This window comes from Oncorhynchus gorbuscha, linkage group LG11, assembly GCF_021184085.1.
Source record: "Oncorhynchus gorbuscha isolate QuinsamMale2020 ecotype Even-year linkage group LG11, OgorEven_v1.0, whole genome shotgun sequence".
NCBI lineage: Eukaryota > Metazoa > Chordata > Actinopteri > Salmoniformes > Salmonidae > Oncorhynchus > Oncorhynchus gorbuscha.
Window position 1 is genome coordinate 78,031,377 of NC_060183.1, and position 13,895 is coordinate 78,045,271.

The 13,895-nt window shown below is 43.4% G+C and overlaps 1 protein-coding gene across 1 annotated transcript; it reads left to right on the forward strand.

Annotated features, from left to right (window-relative positions):
* The first annotated feature begins 10,768 nt into the window (after positions 1-10,768).
* Positions 10,769-13,891, forward strand: LOC123989518 (lysozyme C II). The gene is made up of 4 exons (XM_046290589.1): positions 10,769-10,998; positions 11,146-11,307; positions 12,863-12,941; positions 13,283-13,891. Exons 1-4 carry the CDS (start codon positions 10,872-10,874, stop codon positions 13,347-13,349), a joined length of 435 nt encoding a protein of 144 aa, XP_046146545.1. The 5' UTR covers positions 10,769-10,871; the 3' UTR covers positions 13,350-13,891.
* Positions 13,892-13,895: the final 4 nt, after the last annotated feature.

Here is a 13,895-nt window from a genome sequence, read left to right on the forward strand (position 1 = left end):
TCTCTGAAAACAACTAGCTCCGACTGGGAAAAAAAAAAACGTTTTAAAAGGTCATCCAACTCGGAATTGTAAGTCGGGAACTCGGGCCTCTTTCTAGAGCTACGACTTGAAGATCACTAACGTCATCATGATTTGACCTTGTTTTTTTCCAGGTCTTGAAAGCACCATACATCCAGAAAATGCCAGACTTTGATGACAAAATTTGCCCACAAAGGACCACCGCGCCACCTTCCTGTCATGTGAAAACGTATTGTATGCTGCTGCATAAATAATGTAATATGCCAGGGAGATGGGTATACTGTAGCTAAGAAAGTAAAACTAAGTGTATGTTGTGTAGTAAAGTGTTAGTAGCCCATGTGCCTCATCCTAATAATTTGGTCTATCTTCACCTCTTAATTTTGCCTACTGTTCTGACTTGGTGGTGCACATGTAGTCTATAACCTGTTTTAGAGAAATGTAATCATAGAATATTGTAAGGGCTTTCATCATCTGTTTATATGCCCTCATTATTTGTCCTGCGGTTCTGACTTGGTGTATCAGGAGAACACTGTAAGAATGACCCATTGTTTAGTGTTGTGTAGTTGCTTTGCTGGCATGCATCCCCCAATTTTTTGTTTTGTTTGACCCACCAAGAATTACATGCAAAAATCTACACTGATAAGGACACTCACAGATATGACAGTCCCAAAATATCATGACATGTGATTTAGATACTGCATTAAATGCTAGTGGTAAAATATTTGCCATGGTGGGTATTTTTAAGAACAAAGACTTAATTCAGTGTTTCAAAATTGTATATTCAGTTTTATCATTATGCACAACAGATTAGGTGTAAGGTATTGTATTTTTCGAAATATATTTTATATTTGAGATTCTTCAAAGTAGCCTCCCTTTGCCTTGATGGCAGCTTTGCACACTCTTGGCATTCTCTCAACCAGCTGCATTTCAATTAACAGGTGTGGCTTGTTAAAAGTACATTTGTGTCATTTCTTTCCTTCTTAATGTGTTTGAGACAATTAGTTGTGTTGTGACAATGTATAGGTGGTATACAGAAGATAGCCCTATTTGGTAAAAGACCAAGTCCATATTATGTCAAGAACAGCTCAAATAAGCAAAGAGAAACGACAGTCCATCCTTACTTTAAGACATGAAGGTCAGCCAATTCGGAAACGTTTCTTCAAGTTTAGTCACAAAAACCATCAAGCGCTATGATGAAACTGGCTCTTATGAGGACCGCCACAGGAAAGGAAGTCCCAGAGTTACCTCTGCTGCAGAGGATAAGTTAATTAGAGTTACCAGTTTCAGATTGCAGCCCAAATAAGTTCAAGTAACAGATACATCTCAAAATCAACTATTCAGAGAATCAGGCCTACATGGTTGAATTTCTGCAAAGAAATCATTACTAAAGGACATCAATAAGAAGAAGATACTTGCTTGGGCCAAGAAATACGAGCGATGGACATTAGACCGGTGGAAATCTGTTCTTTGGTCTGATGAGTCCAAATTTGAGATTTTTGGTTCCACCCACCATGTTTTCGTGAGACGCAGAGTAGGTGAACAGATGATCTCCACATGTGTGGTTCCCACCGAGAAGCATGGAGGGGGAGGTGTGATGGTGTGAGGGTGCTTTGCTGGTGACACTGTCTGTGGTTGATTGAGAATTCAAGGCACACTTAACCAGCATCGCTAGCAAAGCATTCCGCAGCGATACGCCATCCCATCTGGGTTGGAACTATAATTTGTTTTTCAACAGGACAAGGACACTAAACACACCTCCAGGCTGTGTGAGGGCTATTTGACCAAGAAGGAGAGTGATCAAATTGTATTTGTCACATGCGCCGAAAATAGCAGGTATAATATTACAGTGAAATGCTTACTTACAAGCCCTTAAACCCAGACTTGAGACCACACAGCCACTCCACTGAATAGCAGGCTAGTGATTGCTTAGCAATGCTTGTAGTTAGCCGATGATTCCTTTCAAACAATTCATTGTTGAATTTGCAATTTCCAACTTGTGTAATGTTTATGTCCAATGGCCGATGAGCACGATACATTTTATCTATAATTTTTCTTCATTATTTCTCTTCATATGACAATGATTGAAAAGGATTTGCCAGTAGATTGTCGACTTGATTCATGATTATGACTTTTTGAAAGTATAATGTCCAATCAAATCTGACGTGATTTGACGTGATTTTATCTGTGGCCAATGACCTTTAGCCTTCTTGGATAGGCACTTCTAATGTAACTCTATGGCAGCACCCAAGGGGCTTTACATTTTCAAGCTCTACCCTTAGATTTGGCCATGATGTAGTTTCGCCATGAGTGACAGAACGCTGAGCCAATCACGGCACAACTAAAGAACATTACCAACCCCTATGCTCCGTATTTCCGCTGGCTGCCCCACCACCACAGAAAGCTCTGAGCTAGGCTGTTATGTGACACGCATTAATGTCAAAATATCATGCAAAACAGGAAAACCCACCATTTTCTTTGCTAAAATTTGGGGCTCAAAATCATAGGTTGCCACTGGTCCTTATATGGACACACAGTCCTAACAAAAACAATATTATTATTTTTTTCAAATCAAATCAAATTTTATTTGTCACATACACATGGTTAGCAGATGTTAATGCGAGTGTAGCAAAATGCTTGTGCTTCTAGTTCCGACAATGCAGTAATAACCAACGAGTAATCTAGCTAACAATTCCAAAACTACTATCTTATACACATAAGTGTAAAGGGATAAAGAATATGTACATAAAGATATATGAATGAGTGATGGTACAGAGCGGCATAGGCAAGATGCAGTAGATGGTATCGAGTACAGTATATACATATGAGATGAGTATGTAAACAAAGTGGCATAATTTAAAGTGGCTAGTGATACATGTATTACATAAAGATGCAGTAGATGATACAGAGTACAGTATATACGTATACATATGAGATAAATAATGTAGGGTATGTAAACATTATATTAAGTAGCATTGTTTAAAGTGGCTAGTGATATATTTGACATCAATTCCCATTATTAAAGTGGCTGGAGTTGAGTCAGTGTGTTGGCAGCAACATGTTAGTGGTGGCTGTTTTAACAGTCTGATGGCCTTGAGATAGAAGCTGTTTTTCAGTCTCTCGGTCCCAGCTTTGATGCACCTGTACAGACCTCACCTTCTGGACGATAGCGGGGTGAACAGGCAGTGGCTCGGGTGGTTGTTGTCCTTGATGATCTTTATGGCCTTCCTGTGACATCGGGTGGTGTAGGTGTCCTGGAGGGCAGGTAGTTTGCCCCCAGTGATGCGTTGTGCAGACCTCACTACCCTCTGGAGAGCCTTACGGTTGTGGGCGGAGCAGTTGCCGTACCAGGCGGTGATACAGCCCGACAGGATGCTCTCGATTGTGCATCTGTAGAAGTTTGTGAGTGCTTTTGGTGACAAACCAAATTTCTTCAGCCTCCAGAGGTTGAAGAGGCGCTGCTGCGCCTTCTTCACGATGCTGTCTGTGTGGGTGGACCAATTCAGTTTGTCTGTGATGTGTACGCAGAGGAACTTAAAACTTACTACCCTCTCCACTACTGTTCCATCGATGTGTATAAGGGGGTGTTCCCTCTGCTGTTTCCTGAAGTCCACAATCATCTCCTTAGTTTTGTTGACGTTAGGTGTGAGGTTATTTTCCTGACACCACACTCCGAGGGCCCTCACCTCCTCCCTGTAGGCCGTCTCGTCGTTGTTGGTAATCAAGCCTACCACTGTTGTGTCGTCCGCAAACTTGATGATTGAGTTGGAGGCGTGCGTGGCCACGCAGTCGTGGGCGAACAGGGAGTGCAGGAGAGGGCTCAGAATGCACCCTTGTGGGGCCCCAGTGTTGAGGATCAGCGGGGTGGAGATGTTGTTACCTAACCTCACCACCTGGGGGCGGCCCGTCAGGAAGTCCAGTACCCAGTTGCACAGGGCGGGGTCGAGACCCAGGGTCTCGAGCTTGATGACGAGTTTGGAGGGTACCTTGGTGTTAAATGCTGAGCTGTAGTCGATGAACAACATTCTCACATAGGTATTCCTCTTGTCCAGATGGGTTAGGGCAGTGTGCAGTGTGGTTGAGATTGCATCGTCTGTGGACCTATTTGGGCGGTAAGCAAATTGGAGTGGGTCTAGGGTGTCAGGTAGGGTGGAGGTGATAAGGTCCTTGACTAGTCTCTCAAAGCACTTCATGATGACGGAAGTGAGTGCTACGGGGCGGTAGTCGTTTAGCTCAGTTACCTTAGCTTTCTTGGGAACAGGAAAAATGGTGGCCCTCTTGAAGCATGTGGGAACAGCAGACTGGGATAGGGATTGATTGAATATGTCCGTAAACACACCAGCCAGCTGGTCTGCGCATGCTCTGAGGGCACGGCTGGGGATGCCGTCTGGGCCTGCAGCCTTGCGAGGGTTAACGCGTTTAAATGTTTTACTCACCTCGGCTGCAGTGAAGGAGAGTCCGCATGTTTTGGTTGCGGGCCGTGTCAGTGGCACTGTATTGTCCTCAAAGCGGGCAAAAAAGTTATTTAGTCTGCCTAAGCAAGGCATCCTGGTCCGTGACTGGGCTGGTTTTCTTTTTGTAATCCGTGATTGACTGTAGACCCTGCCACATACGTCTTGTGTCTGAGCCGTTGAATTGCGATTCTACTTTGTCTCTATACTGACACTTAGCTTGTTTGATTGCCTTGCGGAGGGAATAGCTACACTGTTTGTATTCGGTCATGTTTCTGGTCACCTTGCCCTGATTAAAAGCAGTGGTTCGCGCTTACAGTTTCACGAGAATGCTGCCATCAATCCACGGTTTCTGGTTTGGGAATGTTTTAATCGTTGCTATGGGAACGACATCTTCAACGCACGTTCTAATGAACTCGCTCACCGAATCAGCGTATTCATCAATGTTGTTGTTTGACGCAATACGAAACATATCCCAGTCCACGTGATGGAAGCAGTCTTGGAGCGTGGAATCAGATTGGTCGGACCAGCGTTGAACAGACCTCAGCATGGGAGCTTCTTGTTTTAGCTTTTGTCTGTAGGCAGGGAGCAACAAAATGGAGTCGTGGTCAGCTTTTCCGAAAGGAGGGCAGGGCAGGGCCTTATATGCATCGCGGAAGTTAGAATAGCAATGATCCAAGGTTTTACCAGCCCTGGTTGTGCAATCGATATGCTGATACAATTTAGGGAGTCTTGTTTTCAGATTAGCCTTGTTAAAATCCCCAGCTACAATTAATGCAGCCTCAGGATATGTGGATTCCAGTTTGCAAAGAGTCAAATAAAGTTTGTTCAGAGCCATCGATGTGTCTGCTTGGGGGGGAATATATATACGGCTGTGATTATAATCGAAGAGAATTCCCTTGGTAGATAATGCGGTCGACATTTGATTGTGAGGAATTCTAAATCAGGTGAACAGAAGGACTTGAGTTCCTGTATGTTGTTGTGACCACACCACGTCTAGTTAACCATAAAGCATACGCTCCCGCCCCTCTTCTTACCAGAAAGATGTTTGTTTCTGTCGGCGCAATGCGTGGAGAAACCAGCTGGCTGCATCGACTCCGATAGCGTCTCTCCAGTGAGCCATGTTTCCGTGAAGCAAAGAACGTTACAGTCCCTGATGTCCCTCTGGAATGCTACCCTTGCTCGGATTTCATCAACTTTGTTGTCAAGAGACTGGACATTGGCGAATGCTAGGGAGTGGCGCGCGATGTGCCCGTCTCCGGAGCCTGACCAGAAGACCGCTTCGCTTGCCTCTTTTACAACGTCGTTGTTTTGGGTCACAGGCTGGGATCCATTCCGTTGTCCTGGGTGGAAGGCAGAACACAGGATCCGCTCCGGGAAAGTCATATTCTTGGTCGTACGTGAGTTGACGCTGCTCTTATATTCAGTAGTTCTTCTCGACTGTATGTAATGAAACCTAAGATGACCTGGGGTACCAATGTAAGAAATAACACGTAAAAAAAAAAAAACTGCAGAGTTTCCTAGGAACGCGAAGCGAGGCAGCCATCTCTGTCGGCGCCGGATGTGTGTCCTCTATGACGCGATCATCTAAGGTGGAAACAGCGGACCAAAGCGCAGCGTTGTGAGCGTACATACTTCTTTATTATAAGATGTCGCCAACAAAACAATAAACATCAAACCGAAAACATGACACCGATGTAGTGCTCACAGACATGGACAACTACCCACAAATACAGGTGGGGAAAAGGCTACCTAAGTATGGTTCTCAATCAGAGACAACGATAGACAGCTGCCTCTGATTGAGAACCACACCCGGCCAAACACACAGAACTACAAATCATAGAAAAAGGAACATAGTATGCCCACCCAAATCACACCCTGACCAAACCAAAATAGAGACATATAAAGCTCACTCTACGGTCAGGGCGTGACACACTAAGTAAGTAAGCAAGCAACCACAAAGCAAAATAAGCCTGCCTAACAAAGGGTTAAATGATAAAATCGTAGGTTTCACAACCACTGTTATTTGCAGAAGGTGTTGGCAGTGGTTCATTTGAACCGGATCCTGCTGGGTCATGATCCGGCACCTCTCAGATTTTGTGTGTGTGTGTGTGTGTGTGTGTGTGTGTGTGTGTGTGTGTGTGTGTGTGTGTGTGTGTGTGTGTGTGTGTGTGTGTGTGTGTGTGTGTGTGTGTGTGTGTGTGTGTGTGTGAGAGAGAGTGTGAGTGAGAGAGAGAGTGTGAGTGAGTGTGAGAGAGAGTGTGAGTGAGTGTGAGAGAGAGTGTGAGTGAGTGAATCTTGTCAGGTCTTACCAGCGTTCTTTCCTATCTTTCTGTGTCTCAAGTTCTGTTTCCTAGTTTTTTTGGCAATTACCCCGCTACCAGCGGCGTTTCTCCCCAATCTACCCCGACTTCTCAGGAAACCTGGTGTTTCTCTCCCAGTGTTCTCTCATCTTTGAGCTGCAGCCCTCTTCATTTCCCTCGGATCGCTCGAGGATAGCATACGTGGCAACGCTGATGTCCGGGAGGGCTCTTGCCTGGATGGTTTCGGTACAACAATCCAACGTTTGCCTTAAATTGGAGGAGTTCGTGGCGGAGGTATGGGTATGTGTTCGATTCTCCGTTGTCCGGGAGAGGCGGCTCATAAGCTGCTCCAACTACTTCAGGATTCCCGTAGTGTGGCAGACTATACGGATGATTTTTCCACATTGGCGACTGAGAGTGCCTGGAAACCAGAAGCCCTGTTCAACGCATTCCTTCACGGTCCTTGGAGGTGATGAACATCTCTAAGGAGTGTGGGACAGTAGCGTCCCACCTGGCCAACATCCAGGGAAATTGCAGAACGCCAAATTCAAAAAACAAAAATACTCATTATATAAATTCATAAAACATGTGTTCAATAATCAATAATATTTCAAACGGACAAAGCTTAGTCAATATAAAAGGAAAACAAGAAAGGCGCACTCTCGGACCTGAAACAATTTCTAAAGACTCTTGACATCTAGTGGAAGCCATAGGAAGTGCAATTTGAGTCCTAAGTCAATGGAATCTGTATAGGCAGTCAATGGAAAACTACAAACATAAAAAAATCGTACTTCCTGGATGGATTTTTCCCGGGTTTTCACCTGCCATATCAGTTCTGTTATAATCACAGACATTATTTAACATAAATCAACTTTAGAGTGTTTTCTATCCAAATCTACCAATTATGTGCATATCCTAGCTTCTGGGCCTGAGTAACAGGCAGTTTACTTTGGGAACGCTCTTCACCCGGGTGTGAAAATAGTGCCCCCTACCCTAATGAAGTTAAAGACGAGCTTGCAGCCCGGGAGCTGCCCCTGGACCTCGACTCCTTCATAGCCTTGACCAGCCGGATCGATGAGTGGCTATGGGAACGTAGGAGGGAGAGGGAGTCTGTTCCCTGTCACTGGTGCTCGTCCTCGATTTCCACCTCGCCTCCGAAGAATCCCGTGAAATCACAGAAGCCCACATTTCCGAGTGGATCCGAGTTGTCTCCTCCGGAGCCCATGCAACTGGGTAGGGCTAGATTGTCTCCTGCTGAGTGCTCACGCGGACATAACACCCAGAGGTGTCTGTATTGTGGAGCTAGGGGACATTTTTTATCTACCTGCCCGTTAAGGAACCAAGCTCATCAAGGAGGTACTGGTACGAGTACGCTGTTTAGCCGTACAGGAAGTTTCCCATCTTCCATTTCTCGTACCCCCTCTCCATGCTACCCTGTTGTGGGGTGACCGGTCCAAAACTCTCCGGGTGCACATAGAGTTTAGAGCTGACAAGAGCTTTATGGACGCTACCCTGGTGTCGAAGCTGGGAATCCCCACAAAACCCCTCTCCATTTCCATGGATGTCAGAGCGTTGGATGGGCGCTTTATGAGTAAAGTCACCAACACCACGTGTCCCATTAACCTGAGAGTGTCAGGTAATCACAGTGAGTTTATGCAGTTCCTGCCTATCGAATCCCCTCATGCACCCGTGCTTTTGGGGTTTTCCTGGCTCCAGAGGCACAATCCCCTAATCAACTGCGCTACTGGTTCTAACCTGGGTTCTACCATGGGCATTGCCTGAAGCGGCGCTGCCTGCCCCGTGACGTCTTCCTGTGGGCTTGGGAAAAGCCCCGGATCTCTCTTCTGTTCCCGCGGAGTACCAGGACCTCCGGGAGGTTTTCAGCAAGGCCCGTGCCACCTCGCTTCCTCCGCATAGGCTCTATGACTGGGCGGCTTTATTCCCTGTCAGGTCCGGAGACCAAGGCGATGGAGACGTGTATTGAGGACTCCCTGGCTGGAGGGGGTATCTGTCCTTCTGCCTCCCCCACCGGTGCAGGGTTCTTTTTATGGAGAAGAAGGTCAAAACCCTGCGTCCATGCATCGACTACCGGGGCCTGAATGACATCACTGTTAAAAACCGTTACCTGCTTCCAGACAATTCCTCCAGCGTCTTCTGGAGAACCAGCTGTTTGTTAACGTCTTGATGACATGGTGGCAGTATTGAGTAGCTTGGATGAATAAGGTTCCCAAACTGAATTGCCTGCTATTCTGTCCCAGATGCTAATTTTTTACATTTAAGTAATTTAGCAGACGCTCTTGCATATTATTAGTAGTATTGGATAGAAAACACTGAAGATTCTAAAACTGTTTGAATGATGTCTGTGAGTATAACAGAACTCATATGGCAGGCGAAAACCTGAGAAAAATCCGACCAGGAAGTGGGAAATCTGAGGCTTGTAGTTTTTTAAAGCTCAGACCCTATTGTAGATACAGTGGGATATTGGTTATGTTGCACTTCCTAAGGCTTCCACTAGATGTCAACCGTTTTTTGAAACTTGTTTGAGGATTCTACTATAAAGGAGGGGCTCATGAGAGCTGTTTGAGTCAGTGGTCTGGCAGAGTGCCTTGGGCTCATGACGCGTGGTCATGAGTGTGTTAGCTCTTGTTCCATTGCTTTTCTACAGACAATGGAATTCTCCGGTTGGAACATCATTGAAGATTTATGTTAAAAACATCTTAAAGATTGATTTTATACTTAGTTTGGCATGTTTCTACAATCTGTAATATAACTTTTTTAACTTTTCGTCCGATGTGCGGTTGGACCTGAACGCGTGTTTGGATTTGCCCTAACAAAAGAAGCTATTTGGACATAAATGATGGACATTATCGAACAAATCAAACATTTATGGTGGTTTGCTTTTTCCGTAAAAAAAATTTGAAATCTGACAGCGGTTGCATTAAGGAGAAGTTTATCTCTCATTCCATGTGTAACACTTGTATTTTCATCAACATTTAAGATGAGTATTTCTGTAACTTGATGTGGCTCTCTGCAAAATCAATGCATGTTTTAGAACTACTGAACGTAACGCGCCAATGTAAAATGAGATTTTTTATATAAATATGCACTTTTTAGCGAACAAAACATACATGTATTGTGTAACATGAAGTCCTATGAGTGTCATCTGATGAAGATCATCAAAGGTTAGTGATGAATTTTTCTCTCTATTTGTGCTTTTTGTGACTCCTCTTTTTGTCTGGAAAAATGGCTGGATTTTTCTGTGACTTGGTGGTGAACTAACATAATTGTTTGTGGTGCTTTCGCTGTAAAGTCCTCCTTGTCTATTCATATACTGTATTCAACAGATGCTCTTATCCAGAGTAATTAGAGTTAAGTGCCTTGCTCAATGGCACCTCAACAGATGTTTTACCAAGTCGGCTCAGGGATTCGAACCAGCGACCTTTCAGTTACTGGCCCCAACACTCATAACCGCTAGACTACCTGCCATTATGTGTACATATATTTCTATTCCGGTCTCTGACATTGCTCATTCTGATATTTCAGAATGTATGGTTTTTCTGGATTATGTTTGTATTGTTTTTTCAATATTTTGTATTGCTAGGTTTTACTGCACTGTTGGAGCTAGAAACACAAGCATTTCACTGAACCTGCGATAACATCTGCAAATCAGTGTATGCTATCAATAAATGTTATTTGATTTGATATATTGGGCATAATGATGATATTGAAAAATACAGTACCTTAAATCTAATCTACTGGGCATAATGATGATACTCAATATGCAATTTTTAAACAGTGAATGCCTTTGTCTTAAAAAATACCCACTATGCATCTACTATGCATAATACCCACTACTGTATCTACTGTATCTAAATAATAAGCAAATAAAGTCTGCCTAACAAAAGGTTAAATGGGAAAACCCTCAGTTTCACATCCACTACTTTTTGCAGAAGCTATTGGCACATTTCTATTGTGTAAATAGTGCGATATCAATGTCTCTTTCATCCTGAGCCTTTATAAGGAAAGCTGAAGTTGACTTGGTCACACTTTTAGAGACTTATTTTCATCCAAACCATTAGACCTAGCTGTCTGTCTGTTCAGAATGAGAGCTGTTGTTGTTCTCCTGCTTGTGGCTGTGGCCAGTGCTAAGGTGTATGACAGATGTGAGCTGGCCAGAGCGCTGAAGGCATCCGGAATGGATGGCTACGCTGGAAACAGCCTGCCCAACTGTGAGTGATAATATACTTGATCGTGGTCTTTGAGGATGTGTGTGTGTGTGTGTGCATATGGTTGTATGTTTCTGAGCTCCAAAAATATTTTACCATAGCTAACCTTACACTGAGGATAATCCACCGCGTGACTATATGTCCTCTAAGGGGTCTGTCTGTCTAAATGGGAGTCGAGCTACAACACCCAGGCCACCAACCGCAACACCGACGGCTCCACCGACTATGGCATCTTCCAGATCAACAGTCGCTACTGGTGTGACGACGGACGTACCCCGGGGGCTAAGAACGTCTGTGGAATCCGCTGCGACCGTGAGTAGCCTGTCTACCGAATGGCATCTCGTACATAGATAATTACTTTTGACAAGAAATGTGCCGGGTTGAGGGCTATTGGCAGTGTACCCCTTGACTTATTCCACTTATTTCGTTGTGTTACAGCCTGAAATTTAAATGGATTAAATAGAGATTTAGTGTCACTGGCCTACACACACAATACCGCATAATGGCAAAGTGTAGTTATGTTTTAAGACATTTTTACAAATTCTGGAGTGCAAATTTGCTTAACAAGTCACATAAATTGTGTGCAATAATAGTGTTTAACATGATTTTTGAATAACTACCCCATCTCTGTACCCCCACACATACAATTATCTGTAAGGTCCTTCAGTTGACCAGCGAATTTCAAACACAGATTCAACCACAAACACCAAGAAGGTTTTCCAAATGCCTCGCAAAGAAGGGCACCTATTGGTAGATGGTTAAAAATAAATAAAAAGCAGACATGGATTATCCCTTTGAACATGGGGAAGTTATTAATTATATGTTGGATTGTGTATCTATACACCCATTCACTACAAAGATACAAGCCTCCTTCCTAACTCAGTTGCCGGAATGGCTGTGAAAACTGAGGATGAATCAACAACATTGTAGTTGCTCCACAATACTAACCTAAATGACAGAATGAAAAGAAGGAAGTCTGTACAGAATACAAATATTCTAAAACATGCTACATCCTGTTTGCAATAAGGCACTAAAGTAATACTACAATGTGGAAAATAATTCACTTTATGCCCTGAATACAAAGTGTTATTTTTGGGGAAATCCAACACAACACATCATTGAGTACCACTCTTCATATTTTCAAGCATGGTGATGGCAGCATCATGTTATGGGTATGCTTGTCATTGGCAAGGACTAGGGAGTTTTTTAGGATAAAAAGAAACAGAAAAGAGCTAAACACAGGAAAAAGCCTGAAGGAAAATCCTAATCACATCCCTGATTACTTCCCCTTTATTTAGCCTCTGTGTTCATCAGTCCTTAGGTGTTATTGATTATCTCTCACGTTCAGTACGCTTCCCGTGTTTGTTCTTTTGTATCTGTTCCGTATTAAACTCACCTTCTGCACCTGCTTTCCGACTCCCAGCGTATACGTAACACTGGGAGACAAATATACCTTTCAGTCGGCCAAACATACACCGGAGTTGCTTACCAAGAAGACTCATTTTCCTGAGTGACATAGTTACAGTTTTTACTTAAATCAAACAACAAAATGTGTGTCTTAAATCACACAACAAAAAAACACAACGAAATGTGTAAAAGGTCAAGGGGTATTAATACTTTCTGAAGGCACTATAATGTTGATCTTACATAATTCGGATGTTACATTTGAATACAGTCAAAATGAGAATAAACAGACACTGGGGCTCCCGGTAGGCCTACTTCTCTATCCTAAACCCCGACCCAACGTACCTGCATTGTTTCATTGTACAGTAATCTGCTGTTGTTGTTGTTTTTCTAAGCTTTTGGTTCCTCCTGTTTCCCGTACGGTACTATGACTAAAGGTTTCCCTTCCTCTTACTTCTGACAGAGCTGCTAACTGATGACCTCACAGTGGCGATCCGTTGTGCCAAGCGTGTGGTGTTGGACCCGAACGGAATCGGGGCATGGTAAGGTGGCAGGTTTCCCTGAAAGTACTATGTTACAAAAACATTTCAGTGACAAAATAATTAGCCATACTTTATGTTACCTGTAGCCCAATATCACTCTACAAGGCTATGTATAAATGGGATAACCTGTAACAAGAATTTAAATGGTAAGAACTGCCTGTACATGGTAATTATCTAACTTAAATATTCCCTTAAAATTACCCTGAATTGATGCCTACGTAATGTAAACCGTTTCCAAGTCTTCTATCATCCTTCAATTCCACATTATGTTCTGTTGTCTTATATCTGATATGTAATGTCCAAATATCAAATATGAACATGATGGTGTGTGTACATTTTAGGGTGGCTTGGCGCCTTCACTGTCAGAATCAGGACCTGAGGTCCTACGTGGCTGGCTGCGGGGTCTAAGACCATCCTGGAGCAGCTGAACACTTCTCAAACCATTCTGAAGCAGACTTAACTAATGGGATGGATCCATTCTGTACTATCCATCAGCATCTGCAGCTTTAACTAGTAAACTTTCACATATTGATACATTTTAGATTTAAGCAATAAGGGCCTAGGGGGTGTGGTATATGGCCAATATACCACGGGTAAAGGCTGTTCTTACACACAACGCAACGCTGAGTGACTGGATACAGCCCTTAGTCTTGGTATATTGGCCATATACCACAAACCCCCGAGGTGCCTTATTGCTGTTATAAACTGGTTACCGACATAATTAGAGCAGTAAAAAGAAATGTTTTGTCGTACCTGTGGTATACCACGGCTATCAGCCAATCACCATTCAGGGGTCGAACCACCCAGTTTATAATACAAAGTAAATCACTAATAATCCGTTTTTTTTGTGTCAAATGTATAATCATATATAATATATAATATTACTTCATGTCAAATCAGTAAACAGCTCAACATATTTAGCCATAAAAATAAAACAAGTTCATGTTTGATTTG

Excerpts from the sequence above, each read along its gene's own strand:
- LOC123989518 (XM_046290589.1), top strand. The coding sequence starts at position 10,872 with ATGAGAGCTGTTGTTGTTCTCCTGCTTGTGGCTGTGGCCAGTGCTAAG. Across the intron at positions 10,999-11,145 it reads TGGAAACAGCCTGCCCAACT|GGGTCTGTCTGTCTAAATGG; the intron begins GTGAGTGATAAT and ends ATGTCCTCTAAG. Across the intron at positions 11,308-12,862 it reads CTGTGGAATCCGCTGCGACC|AGCTGCTAACTGATGACCTC; the intron begins GTGAGTAGCCTG and ends TACTTCTGACAG.